At 37.5% G+C, this 19291-nt stretch overlaps 1 protein-coding gene across 50 annotated transcripts in view; it reads left to right on the top strand.

Moving 5' to 3' along the window:
- Positions 1 to 19291, top strand: part of DCAF6 (DDB1 and CUL4 associated factor 6) — a 158388-nt gene that overhangs the window by 31757 nt on the left and 107340 nt on the right. For all 50 annotated transcript variants that reach the window (XR_014843918.1, XR_014843916.1, XR_014843917.1 and 47 more), the window contains 2 exons: positions 2960 to 3052; positions 9069 to 9254. Coding sequence is in view for 41 of the 50 variants with exons in the window: in XM_021089470.2 (XP_020945129.1) it covers positions 2960 to 3052; positions 9069 to 9254 (279 nt within the window). In the remaining 9 variants the exon portion in view is untranslated. The remainder of the gene's footprint in view (positions 1 to 2959; positions 3053 to 9068; positions 9255 to 19291) is intronic.

Below are 19291 nucleotides of genomic sequence, written 5' to 3'. Positions count from 1 at the left end.
ATGATTTTTTTTTTTTTAGTTTCTAAATGTCATAAATTACATTAATTAATATTTGAATGTCAAACCAGTCTTGCATTCTAGAGATAAATCTCTTTGAGTCATGATTGTATTACCTATTTATATATATTGTTTTATTCAGTTTTCTGAAGTTTTGTTTTAGAATTTTTGTGTGTACATTAAGGATATTGGTCCATAGTTTTCTTGTACCAATGAGTTGGGAAGTATATGGTCCTCCTTAATTTTCTAAAAGACTTGGTATAGAATTTTCATTATATTTAAAAAAATGCATATTTGTCAGGAGTTCTCTGGTGGCTCAGTCGGGGTAAAGATCTGCATTGTCATGCTGTAGCTCTGGTTGCCGATGTGGTGTGGGTTTGATCCCTCAGGCATGGCCCCCCCAAAAAACAACAAAAAAAAAACCAAACCAGAAAACATTCGGCGTAATTGATCAGTGAAGCAGTCTGGGCCTGGAGTTTTCTTTGTTGAAAATTCTAATTACAATTCCTTAATAAAAATGGACTTTGTATCGATTAAATTTTGTTTTCAAGGATTTTTTTCAATTCTCCAAATTATTGAATTTATTGAATAAAATTGTTTTTCACAGTATTCTTTTATATGTTTAAATATTTTTAGAATGTGTAGTTAATGATGTCACTGCTGTCATTCTTGATATCGGTAATAAGTTCCCTGCCCCATCTTTTTCTTTTTCTTTTTCTTTTTTTTTTTTTTTCCTCTTTCAGCCATTGGGCCACAGTGGGAACTCTCTTTGCCCCTTCTTTTTCTTGATTAGTCTGGATAGAGAGGTTTGTTGATTGTCTTCTCAAAGCATGAGTTTCTGGTTTCTCTTAATTTTCTGTGTTTTCCTGTTTTCTATTTCATTGATTTCGGCTCTTATATTTGTTACTTCCAGTCTTCTTTTGACTTTTGGTTTCATTGGTCTTCTCTTTATAGCTTTTTGGGTTATCGTTTTGGAACCATTATCTTCTTTAATATAGGTGTTTTTATGGTATAAATTTCCAAGCACTCCATTAGCTGTAACGAGTAAATTATTGTTTTGCTTTTATTGTCATTCAGTTCAAAATAATTTGTAATTTATTTTGTGATTTCTTTTTTGATCATCTGTTACTTTATGGTTTTCAGATATTTGTTTTAATGATTTCTAATTTAATTCCATTTTGGACAGAACATATTTTGTAAAACTTAAAGTCTTTTACATATATCGAGATATGTTTTATAGCCCATAAATATTTTCTATATTGGAAAATATTTCATGTATGCTTAAAAAGAATGTATATTCTACTATTTTTTGGTTATTTCAGATGTGATGGTAAATCTGGTCCTTGTTTCTCCATCTTGACTGAAAGTGGAAGTCAGTAATTTTTTTTTTTTTTTGTCTTTTTGCCATTTCTTGGGCCGCTCCCGCGGCATATGGAGGTTCCCAGGCTAGGGGTTGAATCGGAGCTGTAGCTGCCGGCCTACACCAGAGCCACAGCAACGCGGGATCTGAGCCATGTCTGCAACCTACACCAGAGCTCATGGCAATGCCGGATCCTTAACCCACTGTGCCAGGACGGGAACTCCCAGTAATTTTTTTTTTAATGTAGATATTCACATTCTGTAAAATTCATCTATTTTAAGTGTGCAGTTCACTGCCTTTTTACTGTATTCATAAAGTTTTATAGCTGTCACCACTATCTTAATTCCTGTATATTTTCACCATCCAAAAGAGAAAGTCCGTACCAATTATCAGACATTCTCATTCACCTCCACCTAACTATTGGCAGTCACTGGTCTGCTTTTTATTTCTGTAGATACACTTATTCTGGACTTTTATGTACATGAACCATATAATATGTGGCCTTTCAGACTGGCTTTTTTCACTTAGCGTAATGTTATTAAGGTTCATCTTTGTTGCAGCATGTATCATTATTTCTTTTCATGGCTGAATAATACTTCATTGTATGGATATTTTGTTATGAGCAAGTGGGTTACTCACATTTTTTTTTCTCACATTTTGTTTATTCATTAGTTGGTAAATATTTGAGTTGCTTCCATTTTTGGCTATTATGAATAATGCAGCTGTGAACAAGTTTGTGTACAAGTGATTTGTGACATCTTTTTAATTCTCTTGTGGCATATATATATATCTTGTGGCATTGATGGCTCATATGGTAATTCTTTTTCAGTGTTTCCAAATAGCTGTACTCCTTTGCATTCCTTCTAGAAATGGATCAGGGTACCAGTTTCTTGACCTTCTCTCTAACTCTTCTTATATTTTGTATTTTATTTTTCTTAAATTATTATAGCCATCTTAATGGATGTGAAATAGTAATTCATTGTGGTTTTAGTTTTCAGGAAGATTGGTACCTTTGTTTTAAAATTTAAAAAATTTTACATTTTGCTCTTACATTTGACTCTTTGATCATTTTCAGTGATTTTTGTTTATGGTGTGAAGGAGAGGTCCAAATTCATTCTTTCGCTTGTGTATATACAGTTGTCCTAGCACTCTTTGTTGAAAAGATTATTCTTCCATTCAGTGGTCTCGGACCCCTGTCAAGAATTACCTGACCAAAAATATAAACATTACATCTAGACTCAATACCATTCCACTGCTTTATGTCTGTGATCATGACAGTACTACACAGTCTTGTTTACTATAGCTCCATAGTGAGCTTTTCTAATTCCTCTTTAAGTGACTTGGTTTTATGTCTCTGGATATAAAATAGACTAAAATAAGTTTAGGTAAAACTTAAGAAAGACATACTTCATTGTGAATTTATGAACATTGTGTTTTCTAAATGGCACTCAGTATATATTTTCAGTAAGTAGCCTGGTAAATACTCTTTACCATAGACATAACCTCATTAGTGATTTATATTTTGAACTATCAGCTAAGTGAAGATGGCATGCTTGTTTTTATTTTCAGTTTGCTTAAATTTTTCTTTTGCTTTCTTTTTAGGTTAATACAATCTGTTGGAATGAGACTGGAGAATATATTTTATCTGGCTCAGATGACACCAAGTTAGTAATTAGTAATCCTTACAGCAGAAAGGTAAAGTGGTTTTTCAAAATCTACAACTTAATCGGAGAAAAAAATCAAGAATATGGTAATCAAGAAAGAGTGAATAATCGTGGAGTGGGCATTTGTAAAGAATATCCTTATTTTGCTAAAGTTTGTTATATAATTTGAAAGTTATCACATACAAGTTCCCTAGTTTCTTTACGCTAACATTAGATTTCATTCAGCCTTTTGACCCTAGAAAATTTAAGTATGCCTCATTTTATCCATGTGGATAAAATTGCCCAAAGTGACATTATCTCAGTAAACCAGTCTGTGGGGAAAAAAATGACAGCGTGATTTTTTTTTTTTTTCTTTTATGCTCTGAATCTAATCTTCAGCCAAGCAATTTAAGAAACTGGATTTTATTGGTTTGCAAACAGTGGCTGGGTTCTAATGAAATGCTTCATAATATCCAATTCATTAAACTCTGATGTCATATCAAGGTTTTTGTTTTTGTATTTTTTTTGGTTGTGCCCATGGCATACAAGAGTTACTGGGCTTAGGATCAAATCCATGCCACAGCAGTTATGTGAACCACAGCAGTGAAAAACACCAGATTCTTAGCTGCTAGGCCACTAGGGAACTCCTCAGATGAAGTTTTAATTAGGATTATATTCTTATTTTTATTGGCTCTTTTTCTCACTTTGTATAGGAGACTAAGTATACAGATATTTTTATATAAGTGAGAACATGGTAGATTGGCAGACTGAAGTGTTTAATATTAGCAATCTTACAGAATAAATTGTCCATGTATTTTTTTTCCCCACATTTAAATAGTTAAGATATTTAAATAAATATTTGTGGTTATTCACCTTAAAAAGCATTTGGTATTGAGGCTATTCTTGGTTAAAGGACAGGCCATAGTTTTATTTCAGAGATAGCGTTACTTAATGGTTCTGACTTAACAGAGGGAAACTTGATGTTTCTGAATCCTGAAATCCTATTACGTACACGTGCACGCACACACACACACAAAAAAAAAACACAACACACAATCATATATACATATATGGTCTATATTCAGATTTTCCCATTTGTTTTAGCAATTTTTTATTGCTGCCATGCCTCTTTCAATCTTGCCCCCAATCCAGCATCACACATTTCATTTAGTTGTCTTATTTCTTTAGCCTCCTTTAGAATAATTCATCCAAATTTTTGGTCTTTCATGACATTGATATGTTGTTTTGTTGTTGTATTGACATACTAGTCAAGTTGTTTTTAAAGAATGTCTCTCAATTTAGATTTGTCTGATTGTTTCCTCATGAGTAGATTAGAATTACATATTTTTGGAGTCCCCGTCATGGCGCATCAGAAACGAATCCATCTAGGAACCGTGAGGTTGCAGGTTTGATCCCAGGCCTTGCTGAATGGGTTAAGGATCTGGCATTGCCGTGAGCGTGGTGTAGGTCGCAGATGCGGCTCAGATCTGGCGTTGCTGTGGCTATGGTGTAGGCCAGCAGCAACAGCTCTGATTAGACCCCTAGCCTGGGAACCTCCATAAGCTGTGGGGTGTGGTCCTAAAAAGACAAAAAAAAAAAAAAAAAAACAAACAGAATTATACATATTTGCTAAGAATTCTTCATAGGTGACATTGTAGTACACGATATTAATTTTTCCCCTAATTGGTGATGTTAAGTTTGGTTTTTCCAGTGTGTAGGTACATTTACCCTTTGTGATTAATAAGCTGTCTCTGTAGTAGTGTGTTGAGATTGAGTGAACAATTTGTTCCATAACAATATTTCATATTGCAGCTTCAGTATTCATTGATTCTTGCCTTAACTAGTTGTGGTTATGTTGTTACAAATAGTGATTTTTATTTCTGTCATTCCTTCTACATTTATCAGTTGACAGATTTTTTTTTTTTTAGGGCTGCATCTGTGACATATGGAAGTTCCCAGGCTAGGGATTGAATCAGAGCTGTAGCTGTTGGCCTACGTCACAGCAACGTGGGATCCTAGCCGTGTGTTACCTACACCACAACTCACAGCAACACTGGATCCTTAACCCACTGAGCGAGGCGGGGAATCGAACCCGTATCCTCATGGGTACTAGTCAGCTTCGTCACCTCTGAGCCACCGTAGGAACTCCTAGAGTTTTATTTTTATTCAGTAAGTCATTATCTATCACTGATACTCTTTTTGATGTTAAATTGCCCCAGTTTGTTTGATAAGACACTTAAAATGAACTAAAGTAACCTTTTTTTCTGTTTTGACATACTCCTTTTTTTTTTTAGCACAGTTTTTTTTGTTTGTTTGTTTTTGTTTTGAAAGCACACTGTATATTCCCATTGCATTAAATTCTCATACTATATGCATTATGGGGATGTACCATAATTTATTCAGCTATTCTCCTGTGTTTTGCTGTTCTAAATACCTCAGTAAATAACTTGGTGCTTTTTTTTTTTCTTGGTATTGTTGGAGGCATATGTATCTTCAGGGTACATTGCTAGAAATAGACTTATCTGATCAGAGGGTTAATGTATATGTGGTTTTGTGAGGTATTGCTAAATTCCTCTCCATTGGTTCTTATACCATTTAACATTCCCACCAGAATTGTTTAAGAGTATGGTGATCCCCCACCCCCACCCCCAATACTCACTTGTATAGTGTATTGTCAAGGTAAATTTTTGCTTTGAAAAGTAGGAATTAGTATATGAAAGTATTTTCAATTTGCATTTGCTTTTTTTTTTTTTTTTGTCTTTTGTCTTTTTTTTGTTGTTGTTGTTGTTGCTGTTGTTGTTGTTGTTGCTATTTCTTGGGCCGCTCCCGCGGCATATGGATGGTCCCAGGCCAGGGGTTGAATCGGAGCTGTAGCCACCGGCCTACGCCAGAGCCACAGCAACGCGGGATCCGAGCCGTGTCTGCAACCTACACCACAGCTCACGGGAACGCTGGATCGTTAACCCACTGAGCAAGGGCAGGGACCGAACCCGCAACCTCATGGTTCCTAGTCAGATTCGTTAACCACTGTGCCACGACGGGAACTCCTGCATTTGCTTTTTGAATGAAGTTGGATAGTTTTTCATACTTCTAAGGGCCATTTTATATCTTTGGACTATCTATTCAGATCTTTTGTCCATTTTAAAAAAAATTAGTTTTTCCCCCTTCTCAATTTTTATGTGCTGTTGGGAGATTTGGTCATTTGCAGTGTATATTGCAGATATTAAAACGTTTATTTTATACTTTTGCTATGTTCTAATGGATACCATTTCTTTAATTTCATTTATTTATTTTTTTGTCTATTTTAGGGCTGCACCTGCAGCATATGGAGGTTCCCAGGCTAGGGGTCTAATTGGAGCTGTAGCTGCTGGCCTATGCCACAGCCGCAGCAACGCCAGATCCTTAACCCACTGATCAAGGCCAGGGATTGAACCTGCAACCTCATGGTTCCTAGTCGGATTAATTTCCACTGCGCCACAGCAGGAACTCCTTTTTTTTTTTTTTTATTACTTTAATTTTATGATTCTTTTAAATTCAGTTTATTTTTATTTCTTCATCCTAAAAGGGAGTAACTTAATAATCGTCTAGTAAATAGTTTCAAAAGTCAATCAAGATAGTTTTTTCGTATTTACTGAGAGTTTATGAATGTGTCAGATATACCACGTAGGTGAAAGAAAATATGTTTATTTAATTTTCAAGGCACTATTGTCAGTCCCAAGCTCATGTGACTCGCACACAGTGAGGTCCAACAAACCAAAATGTTGGAGTTTGGAGCAGAGAAGGGTTTATTGCAAGGACCATGCAAGGAGATTGGGCGGCCTCTGCTCAGAATACCTAGTCTCCCCATGGGTTTCAGGGAAGACGTTCTTATACACAAAATTTGGGGGGAGAGCTGCAGGCCGTGTAACCCTCCTCTGGTTGGCTGGTGGTGAGGTCACAGGTTGAAGTTCCAGGAATCCCAGTCATCAGCTTTCTGGTTCCAACCAGTCTGAGGTCCACATACTTGTGCTCAGCCTGAAGTTAGCGTCCTCCACCTCGTTGGAGGCCTTAGTTCCTGTAGAACTCAGAGACATGTAGTGAATTGTTCTACACAACTCTTTTCCTCCTGCCAGAGAAAAAAAGAGCCAGAATCTGGTGCCTTGGTTTTTCTGCATTCCTTCAGTCTCCTGGTTAGTACCTGCTTGACTCTGCCCTTTGGAACTCAGAGAAGGTCTAGGGGCTGAAAGCCTTTTTCCTACAGTAAAAAATAGGGGACAGGCTTTTATGCCTGGGAAGGCCCCATAGGGTCCTGCACAATTTCAGTTCCCCCTTTTCTTTCATTCTCCTTAGTCTTGAGGGGATCAGGTGTTGGACAAGAAAGGAAATAATATTTTGGATAAAGAGGTTAATCATGAACTCAGCATAGTAACTCAGTTTTAGGGGGACTTGATTTCAACACTATTCCAATTGATGATACTTAAATCTTCTTTACATCTCAGAGGGAAAAGAAGAAAATATGTGATATGTGAAATATTAATTTCTTTTTTTCCCTAATTATAATAGTTTGGAATCAAATGATAATTTTTTATTAAAGTATAGTTTACTTACAGTGGTGTACCAATTTCTGCCGTACAGCAAAGCAACCCAGTCATTCACACACACACACACACACACACACACACACACACACACACACACACACACACACACACTCCCTTTCTTTTTTTTTTTTTTTTTTTTTTGTCTTTTGTCTTTTTGTCTTTTGTTGTTGTTGTTGTTGCTATTTCTTGGGCCGCTCCCGCGGCACATGGAGGTTCCCAGGCTAGGGGTTGAATCGGAGCTGTAGCCACCGGCCTACGCCAGAGCCACAGCAACGCAGGATCCGAGCCGCGTCTGCAACCTACACCACAGCTCACGGCAACGCTGGATCGTTAACCCACTGAGCAAGGGCAGGGACCGAACCCGCAACCTCATGGTTCCTAGTTGGATTCGTTAACCACTGCACCACAACGGGAACTCCTCCCTTTCTTATATTATCTTCCATCATGGTCCATCCCAAGAGACTGGATATAGTTCCCTGTGCTACACAATAGGACTTCATTGCTTATCCATTCTAAGTATAATAATTTATACCTGCCAGCCCCAAACTCCCAGTCCATCTCACTCCTTCCCTTCTCCCTCTTGGCAACTACAAGTCTGTTCTCTATGTGAGTCTGTTTCTGTTTTGTAGACAGGTTAATTTGTGCCATATTTTAGATTCCGCATATATGGTATTTGTCTTTCTCGTGCTGACTTACTTCATTTAGTATGATAATCCCTAGTTTCATCCATGTGGCTGCAGATGGCATTTTTTGTTCCTTTTTATGGCTGAGTAGTATTCCATTGCATGTATGAACCATATTTTCTCAATCCATTGATTTTTTTTTTTTTTTTTTTTTTGGTCTTTTTGCTATTTCTTTGGGCTGCTCCCGTGGCATATGGAGGTTCCCAGGTTAGGGGTCTAATCGGAGCTGTAGCCACCAGCCTACGCCAGAGCCACAGCAACGCAGGATCCGAGCCGTGTCTGCGACTTACACCACAGTTCATGGCAACGCCGGATTGTTAACCCACTGAGCAAGGGCAGGGATCGAACCCGCAACCTCATGGTTCCTAGTCAGATTCGTTAACCACTGCGCCACAACGGGAACTCCCCATTGATCTTTTGATGGACATTTAGGATGCTTCCATATCTTGGCTGTTGTGAATAGTGCTGCTGTGAACATATGGGTGCATATATCTTTTTGAGTTGTACTTTTGTCTGTTTTTTCTTTTTTTGGCCACTCCATGGCATATGGAGTTCCTGGGCCACCAATTGTGCTGCAGCAACGCTGGATTCTTTAACCCACTGTGCTGGGGATCAAACCTGCATTCTGGCATTGCAGAGATGCCGCCATACCCATTATGCCACAGTGAAAACTCCCAAATAATAATTTTTCATTGAGATGAGAATGTTAATGAGAATTTATTCCTGACTATGATTGTATTAAATATGAACGTTTCTTTCTGGGAAATAATAAACTACTAAAAACTATTTCCTCTGTGTGTTTTAGGTTTTGACAACAATTCGTTCAGGGCACCGAGCAAATATATTTAGTGCAAAGTTCTTGCCATGCACAAATGATAAGCAGATTGTATCCTGCTCTGGTGATGGAGTAATATTTTATACCAATGTTGAGCAAGATGCAGAAACCAACAGACAATGCCAGTTTACGTGCCATTATGGAACTACCTATGAGGTACAGTAGTACTGTGATTTATATATATGACATATTTGTAAATGCATGTTTTGTATGTGTGCATGTGTGTAGATATATGTGTGTATGTACATGTTTAGATTTGTATGTGTGTATGTACACATGCATATACAGGTAAAGATATTGTTGACAGAATGTCTAAATTTCAGTAAAGTATTTGAGAAAATCATTCTTGATTAACTTGTGTATAAAGTTAAATAAGGTGTGAGTAATCGTAACAGGGTTTGTAGTTACTTGGGCAGGTACACTCTAAGCAAACAGTATCAGCTTTTAAAGATGCTTCTGTTATTGTGCTACAGGATTCTATACTAGACTTCATTGTCATGACTACTTTCTCACTGTTTTGCCTAAAGTCATTGCTGGTGTGTTTATCAAATATTTGCATGTCAAAAAGGGATGCTAGTATACTAGACAAAAGAATCCATTTCTTAGAGGATATTAGTAAGCTCAAGCCTTGAGCTGAATTAAATGAGGTGAAATGAATCTAAATGTCAATTATATTATATATATATATATATAATAATATTTTATATATATATGTATAGCAATAGCTATACTTGGTTTGGAAAAATCACTTACTCTTCAGAATGCTCCTTTGTAATCTTGTCATTTCATTTCTTTGTATCAAAGCCTTTGTTGGCATCCCATTATTTGTGTTAACCTGGTATATCTTTTTCCATTACTTGAATCTCAGCTCTTCTTTGTCCATATGTTATGATGTGTACTTATAAAAATAGTATCCTATAGCTGGATTTTGTTTTCTTACCCATTTCTCACAATGTGGGCTTTTTTTTTTTTTTTTTTTTTTTTTTTTTTTGTGCCTTTTCTAGGGCCACTCCCACGGCATATGGGCATTCCCAGGCTAGGGGTCTAATCAGAGCTGTAGCCACCAGCCTACACCAGAGCCACAGCAACTCGGGATCCAAACCGCATCTGCAACCTACACTACAGCTCACTGCAACGCCGGATCCTTGACCCACTGAGCGAGGCCAGCAATTGAACCCATGACCTCACGGTTCCCAGTCAGATTCATTAACCACTGAGCCATGATGGGAACTCCAATGTTGGCTTTTAAGTGGAGATTCAATTTATGTTTATTGAGAGTGCTGATGTATTTGGATCTGTTTATTTATCTTACTATCAGTTTTCTATTTTAAAAAGATTTCCATTATTAATTTTTACCTCTTCTTTTTGCCTTCCTTTTGAATTGCTTGAAGGTTTTTTTGGCCCATTTTGTTTCTGCTACTTGCAAGGATGATAGCCATTCGTGTTTTACAAGAATAATTAACAAAGTTTTAAAGTCAGTGAATACTTTTGCCCTTTTCCTGAATGTGTACCTTATCATATTATAGTTTCTTCTTCCCTTGCTAATATTATATGCTTATAATATTCAGAAATGTAGTTATGTCTTATTTTCCCACTTGTTGTAAAATATCATTGTTTTAATAGTGTTTGTTTAGATTTACCTACTTAACTGACCAATAACTTTGGCTCCTCCATTACAGATTACCTATGTGGGATCATTTTGTACCTAAAGTACATTCTTTTGTTTTGTTTTGTGTTTTAGGGCTCCACCCATGGCATACGAATGTTCCCTGGCTAGGGGTTGAATCGGAGCTTCAGCTGTCAGACTACACCACAGCCACAGCAACGCCAAATCTGACCCACATCTGCAACCTACACTTCAGCTCACAGCAGCACTGGATCCTTAACCTACTGAGCGGGGCCAGGGGTTGAACCCACGTCCTCATGGATACTAGTTGGTTTGGTTGCTGCTGAGCCACAACAGGAACTCCCTAAGGTACATTATTTAACAGTTCCTTTAGATGAGAATTTGGTTCCCTATTTTTCTTTTTTTTCTTTCATGCCCTTCTTCACTTTTCATCATTTTCCAGAAAATATCTTTTTTGTCAGTTCTTCAAAGGTAGTTTTAATAGGTACAGATCTCTAATTTGATAGTTTTTCTATTTCAGATGATATTTCACTATATTCTTTTTTTTTTTTTGGTCTTTTTGCCATTTCTTGGGTCGCTCCCGCGGCATATGGAGGTTCCCAGGTTAGGGGTCTAATCAGAGCTGTAGCCACCAGCCTACGCCAGAGCCACAGCAACGCAGGATCCGAGCCATGTCTGCGACCTACACCACAGCTCATGGCAACGCCGGATCGTTAACCCACTGAGCAAGGGCAGGGATTGAACACGCAACCTCATGGTTCCTAGTCGGATTCGTTAACCACTGCACCATGATGGGAACTCCAATATTTCACTATATTCTAAACTTACTTTTTTTTTTTTTTTTTTTCTTTTGTCTTTTTGCTATTTCTTTGGGCCACTCCCTCAGCATATGGAGGTTCCCAGGCTAGGGGTCTAATCAGAGCTGTAGCCACCAGCCTACGCCAGAGCCACAGCAACGCAGGATCCGAGCCATGTCTGCGACCTACACCACAGCTCATGGCAACGCCGGATCGTTAACCCACTGAGCAAGGGCAGGGATTGAACACGCAACCTCATGGTTCCTAGTCGGATTCGTTAACCACTGCACCATGATGGGAACTCCAATATTTCACTATATTCTAAACTTACTTTTTTTTTTTTTTTTTTTTCTTTTGTCTTTTTGCTATTTCTTTGGGCCACTCCCTCAGCATATGGAGGTTCCCAGGCTAGGGGTTGAATCGGAGCTGTAGCCACTGGCCTACGCCAGAGCACAGCAGCGCGGGATCCGAGCCGCATCTGCAACCTACACCACAGCTCACGGCAACGCCGGATCATTAACCCACTGAGCAAGGGCAGGGACCGAACCCGCAACCTCGTGGTTCCTAGTCGGATTCGTTAACCACTGCGCCACGATGGGAACTCCTAAACTTACTTTTGAAGTTGAAAAGTCAGTCGTTAGTCTAATTGTGATCCCTTTATAGTTAATTTCTCTCTCTTCCTTGATGCATTTAATTCTGTTTTTCTCTGCTGTTTTATTTTTTCCTTTCATTGATGTCACAACAGTGTATCTAGGTGTGAATTTCCTTTTTATTTTTCATTCTTGGAATTTATTGATGTTCTGATCTGAGAAATTGAAATCTTTAAAAATGAGGGAAATTTGTAGTTAATCAGTCTTTAGTTATTCTTTACCATTCTCTGTATTTTTTTTCTTTTTGAATTCTGATTAGTTATATATTAGACCTTCTTATTCCATCTACCATTAAACTTTTTTTCTTACAAAGTACAACATAGGATAAGTACATAATATTAAGTATATGGCTCAGTAAATATTCACAAAGTGAGTGAATCTATTCATGTAACAACCACAGAGGTCAAGAAATAAAAGGTGTTGTTTCCTAGAATCCTCTTTATCCTAATTTCTAGTGTTTTATTTTTCTACCCACTGTAGTTTTTCTGTTTTTGAACATTATATAAATGAAGCCATATTAAATGGTCTTTTGTTTTTGTTTTTTGAATTTGATGTCTTTTGCTAAGCAAAATCTTATCTTATATTTGCGAAATCCATCTGTCGAGTACCACTGTAATTTTGTTCATTTTCACTGCTTTTTAGTACTCCATTGTGTGAATAAACCACAGCTGATCAATCTGTTTTTTTGTTGACAAAAATTTTACATTTGATTTCCAGTTTGGAGAACATTCCTGTACATGACTTTCAGTACATTTATGTTTAGAAGTAAATTCGTTTGATCAGAAGATACATGTTTATTTCAGAGATAGTGCCAGATAGTTTTCCACAGTGAAATATCATTTACACCAGTAGCATATGAGAGTTCCTATTGCTCCTCATCTTTGCTGACAGTATTGTTAATCTCTAACTTTGGCGGGTTATATAGTGTCATCTTCCTTTGGATTAAAATGCCTTTCCCTGCTGCTACTGCTGAGGTTGAGCGTCTCTTTATATGATTATTGGTTATTTGGATATCCTGTTTTGTTAAGTGTCTATTCAGGTTTATTTCTTAATCTTTCTTTCTGTTGGATCATCCATCTTATTTCATTATTAATGATTTATAGAGTTTATTACATCTTCTGCATATGAAGCTATCTTTTCCTACTCTGTGGTTGTATTTTCACTCTCCTAATGATGTCTTTTGATGAACAAACGTTCTCTGTGTTGTCTAACGTGTTGGTCTTTTCTTTTATTAATGCTTTATGCATACTATTCAGAAAATCTTTTCTTAGCTCAAGGTTATGGAGACATTCTTCTGTTCTCTTATAGAAAGTTTATTGTTTTGTCTTTTGCATGTAGATAATTCAACCAGATTGGTAATATGAAGTAGGAGTCAACCTCCCCCCCCCATGGATTTTTTTGTATTAGCATAATTCATTTCTTAGAAAACTAAATCACAATCCCAAACAGCATACAAGCAAAAGAGGCAGCCTATGTAAGGATATTTTAGCAGTATATATCCTTTTACTTAAGATGTTTTTTGGTGAATACATATACACTGTGAATGGAAAATAATTTTTAAAATCCATTGAATAATTCTTGCATTCATCCTTACCCCAGCCCCTGGCAACTACCATTTTACTTTCTGTTTCTAAGAATTTGATTAGTACAGATACCTCATAGAAGTAGAATCATGCAGTGTTTGTCTTTTTGTGACTGGCTTATTTTATTTAGCGTAATGTCCTCAAGGGTCATCTGTATTGTAGTATATGACAGGATTTTCTTCTTTGTTAAGGCTTAATACTATTCCATGTATATTCATACTGTATTTTCTTTATCTGTTTACCCATCAGTGATCATTTAGGATTTCTACCTCTAGTCGTTGTGAATAATACTGTAATGAACACAGGTGTGCAAATTGTTCTTTAAGATCCTGTTTTTAATTCTTTTGGATATAAATACCCAAAACTGGGATTGCTGGATCGTATCATAATTCAATTTTTATTTTTTTGAGGAACTTCTATACTGTTTTCCATAGCAGGTGTGCCATCTTCTGTTCCTAATAACAGTGCACATAGGTTGCAGTTTCTCCACATCCTTGTCAACACTTGTTATTTTTTCTGTTTATTTAAATAGGGACCATTCTACCAAGTATGATGAGAGAGCTAACTGAGGTTTTGATCTGCATTCCTTAATAATTAGTGATGTTCAGTTATCTCTTCTGGTGTATGTTAATCCATCTGTATGTCTTTGGAAAAATGTCTGTTCAAGTCCTTTGCCCATTTTTTAATTGGATTGCAGGTTTTTAGGTGTTATTTTGTTTGGTTTTGCTTTTATTGCCTAAGTTTTTGGTGTTCTAAGAAATCATTGCCAAATCTAAAGTCATGAAGCTTTTTCTCAGGTTTTTTTTCTAAGCATTTTATAGTTTCAAGTATTACATTTAGGTTTTTAATTTGCTTTGAGTTAATTTTGGTAAGTGGCGTAAATAAGGGTCCAACTCGCTTCTTGACATGTGAATATCCAGTTTCCCAGCACCACTTGTTGAAGAGATTGTTTTTCCCCATTGTGTAACCTTGGCATCTTTCTGAAAGATCATTTGACCATATATGTGAAGGCTTACTTTTTATTTATTTTTAACCTTTCCAAATTAAAAAATATATATATATATAGAGAGAGAAAGAGAGAGAAAGAGAGAGAAAGAGTTTGTTTTTTTTTTTTTTTTGCTTTTTAGGGCCACATCCACAGCATACAGGAGTTCCCAGGCTAGGGGTCTAATCAGAGCTGTTGCTGCTGGCCTACACCACAGCCACAGCAACACCAGATCCCAGCCATGTCTGCAACCTACACCACAGCTCATGGCAATGCCAGATCCTTAACCCACTGAGCGAGGCCAGGGCTCAAATCCGCAACCTTATGGTTCCTAGTTGGATTTGTTTCCGCTGCACCATGACAGGAACTCCAAAAAAAAAATGTATTTCTTAATCAAAAAAAGCTGTAGAACCTAGAGCACTGTTTTACCATACTCACCTCTAGGCCACCCCCCAGAATTTTTACATTTTTTTTCTTTTTTTTTGGTTGCACACACTGCATAAAGAAGTTCCCAGGTCAGAAATCAAATCTGAGCCACAGCTGGAACCTACACCACAGCTGTGGCAACACCAGATGCTTAACCCACTGTTCTGGGCCAGGGATCAAACCTGCACTCTGCAGAGACAATGCCGGTTCATTAACCCACTGCAGCATAGTGGGAACTTTTTTATTTGAAAAGAAGTCAAAAGTAACTGGGATTTGTTGACTTGTAAGTCAAAGCAAAAGCAAACATGATACAAGGTTTCCGTTTTTGTTCATGTTTGTCCTCAGTTTTTAATAACAATTTTTTTTTTTTTTTGTCTTTTGCTATTTATTGGGCCGCTCCCGCGGCATATGGAGTTTCCCAGGCTAGGGGTCAAATCGGAGCTGTAGCTGCCGGCCTACGCCAGAGCCACAGCAACGCTGGATCCAAGCCGCATCTGCAACCTACACCACAGCTCACGGCAACCCTGGATCGTTAACCCACTGAGCAAGGGCAGGGACCGAACCCGCAACCTCATGGTTCCTAGTCAGATTCGTTAACCACTGCACCATGACGGGAACTCCAGTCCTCAGTTTTTAAAATCAAAATATTAACTAGAATCTAATGACAAATTAAATCCAAATAAAGGAGTCCAGTGGAGAATCAAAATTTCCCTGGTTTTATTCCCTGGCAGAACCTGGGTCTGTTTCCCTTCCTCTTGGTCCAGGCCACAGTCCTATGGTACACATGATGCCCATGGGAAAGCAAGGTGAGCTGTGCAAATTCTAGGTGTGAGTTTGAACTATTTGTTGTTTAGGTGCATGTTAGGGGACAGAAATTCTTCAGATGGTGGTCTCACCAATGTTGTTCTAAACCCAGAAACAGGGTAAGATGAGCAAGGCGCACTCAGTTTGGACACAAAATTTAAGGTGCTGGGTTTGGGCACCCAGCAACCGAGATACTATTATTATTATTATTATTTTTTTCTTTTTGGTCACACCCAGGGCATGTGCAAGCTACCGGGCCAGGGATCGAACCCACGCCACTGCAGTGACAACGCCAGACCCTTAACCCACTGTGCTACAAGAAAACTCCCCAGGATACTATTTCAGTGCAGTATTTTTTGAAAATCAAAACTAATCCACAGTGAACAAAGTATCAAAATTCTAAACAAAGGCAGGATTCAGTTCCATTCTTGTTCAATTCAGCTTTTCTCCCCTCCCCTAATCCCAGTTCTGTTGGATCCAGTCTTTTTAAGCCCTTGATATTTTTGACCATCACAGATTCTTTGCATTAATTTTTAAAAAATACTGCATTAAAACAGTATTTATCTTAATCTTTGAGTCATTTCAGCATTTTCCCCAAGCCTTGAGCCCTAAGGGAGTCCCAGCCCTGTCCAGAAATATACACATAGCCTTGTTTGTAACTGATCTCCTTTGACCTCATTGCTTCCTTAACACCAACTTATTTTCAGATAAAGGTCTAAGAATTAATAGCCATAGGAAATGATTAAATCATTAGCCAATGAAATTTAGAAAATAAATGACTTTCAACTTTGTTGAGAGAGCAAATTTTCTAAACTGTGAGCAGTTCCAATGAAGAGGACAGTCTTGGCTGGCTCTGTTACCAAGGGGAAGGTGGGATGACATCTTTCCTGATTGGGCAGAAACAACATATGGCAAACGTGAGTCCCTCTAACACACACACCCAGCCCATGTCTGCCTTGGATCAGGTGTGGGAATTAGATTCTGCGGGATGATTTATGGTACATACCTCAAAAGAGAAATCCAAATACAGAAAAATAGCCCCACTTGACACTTAAGTACACTTATTCCTCCTCTTTGAATGCATCCAGGAATATATTCAATTGCATAATTAACTTTTTTGCTCCCAGGGGAAAAAAATTTTAAAGAAAAAGCGAAATTGGTCCAGGATCAGTCCTCCAGTTTAAATCGTGCTGGCCAGAGTGTAGGCTGTCCAGACTTGTGCTTTGTGCAGAATGCAAAGAAGTTCCCTCTACTGTGTTCACAGATCCACTCCCAACCCTGTGGGGAAACAGGTTGGGTCAGAGAAAGGGGCCAGTCCAAAGATAGATCAACGTATTGGGAGGAATCTGTGATCTGTGGTTTTCGTTCACCAAAATATATTTTTCTAAACTACCTTTTTATAAATTGTTCCTAACCCCTACCCTGAGGTTCAACATCAATCCTATTTTCACAATATCTCTTTTTACTTTAATAGACTAATTGCAAATTAAGGTCAGCTATGGTTTAATGTAAGAAGCCAGGATGATAAGTTCATTCTCCAAAAGTAGAGAAGGAGAAAATAGGAAAAAAAATCATTTTTAAAAAGATTTTTTTACTTGCTAGGGTCTTTTTCTTTTCCTTAAAAAAAAAAAAAAGTCTAAAAAAATAAGTTGCTTTCTACAGAAATGCAGTGGCGGGGGATGGTAGTGCTCTCTTTAGTTTTTTTTATTTTGTTTGAAACAGTCTGGCCAAAAGTTTGTCCTCCTCCCACCTGTCTCAAATTGCACTCAAACCCCAATATGTGGTTATTGCTAAGTAGTTTAAAAAAAGATCACCTCTGAACCACTTCACCTGGGGACAATTTAACACACACAGCTGCTCTTCTCATCACTTTCCTCTTTTACCCAGAGGGAACTTTTTGAAAATAAATAAGATTGAAGTCTTAAAATTAGAAATCACTATCTTCTTGGGAGTTCCCATTGTGGCCCAGTGGGTTAAGAACCTGACTAGTATCCATGAGGATGCTGGTTCAATCCCTGGATTTGTTCAGTGGGTTGAGGATCAGGCATTGCCCTGAGCTGTGGTGTCAGTCTCAGATGCAGCTTGGATCCATTGTTACCGTGGCTGTAGTGTAGGCTGGCAGCTGCAACTCTGATTTGACCCCTAGCCTGTAAACTATGCCCCAGCTGTGGCAATACTAGATCCTTAACCCACTGTGCTGGGCGAGGGATTGAACTCACACCTCAGTAGCAACCAAAGCCATTGCAGAGACAAGGTTGGATCCTTACCCACTGTGCCACGGTGGGTACTCCTGTGCTCTAATTTTTATTATTCCTCTATTAACTTTGGCTTAAATTTGTTCTATTTTCAGTTCTTTGAGGTATAAAGTTGTTAATTTCAGATCTTTTTTCTTTTTTAATATAGGTATCTTATTACCATAGTTTTCCCACTTAGTACTGTACCATTTAAATTTAAAGTAGTTACTGATAATTACTCACTATTGCCATTAAATTTTTTTTTCCATATGTCCTGCAGATATTTTGCCACTCTTTTCCCTCTTGCTGCTTTCCTTTGTAATCTTTTGATTTCTTTTTCTTTTCTTTTTTTTAAATAGTGACATGCTTTTATTGCTTTCTCGTTTTCATTTGGCATCTTTAATAGGGTTTTTCATTGTGGCTACTGTGAGGATTATATAAAACATAGTTATAACAATCTGTCTTGAGCTGAAAACATATAAAAACTCTACTATTTATATTCTTTCCTCACTTTGTTGTCAGTGCAACAAACTACATCTTTCTATAGTATTCTATAGTATTAGTATTATAATCATTTTTAATGCTTTTTTAAAATCTATACTCAAAAGTGATTTATACATCACCATTACAGCATTTACAGTTTTCTGTATTTGTATTTTTATATGCTTATGTGTTGCTGCCTTTCATTTCAACTGAAGAACTTCCTTTAGCAGTTCTTGTAAGGCAGGTCTTATGGTGATAAACTTCCTCAGCTTTTGTTTATCTGGGAAGGTCTTTATTTCTCCTTTATTTTTAAAGGGCAGTTTTGGTGGCTCTAGTAATTCTTGGTTTGTAAGTCTTTTTTTTCAGTACTTTGAGTATATTATCCCACTCCCCTCTGGACTGTAATGTTTCTGCTGAGAAATCCACTGATTTAATGGGATCCCCTTGTATGTAATAATTTCACATTTATCTTGCTGTTTTCAAGATTTACTCTTTGGCTTTTGTCAAATTGTTTATAGTATGTTTCCATTTGGGCCTCTTTGGGCTCATTCTAGTTGGAGTCCTCTGAACTTCTTAAATCTGGATGTTCATCTTCTGTCTCAGA

Source organism: Sus scrofa, chromosome 4, assembly GCF_054392235.1.
Source record: "Sus scrofa isolate SSC_HxYL_T2T_F1_AM1 chromosome 4, Sscrofa_HxYL_maternal_Yorkshire_Landrace_v2.0, whole genome shotgun sequence".
NCBI classification, from domain to species: domain Eukaryota; kingdom Metazoa; phylum Chordata; class Mammalia; order Artiodactyla; family Suidae; genus Sus; species Sus scrofa.
This window is presented reverse-complemented; position numbering and strand designations above follow the sequence as displayed.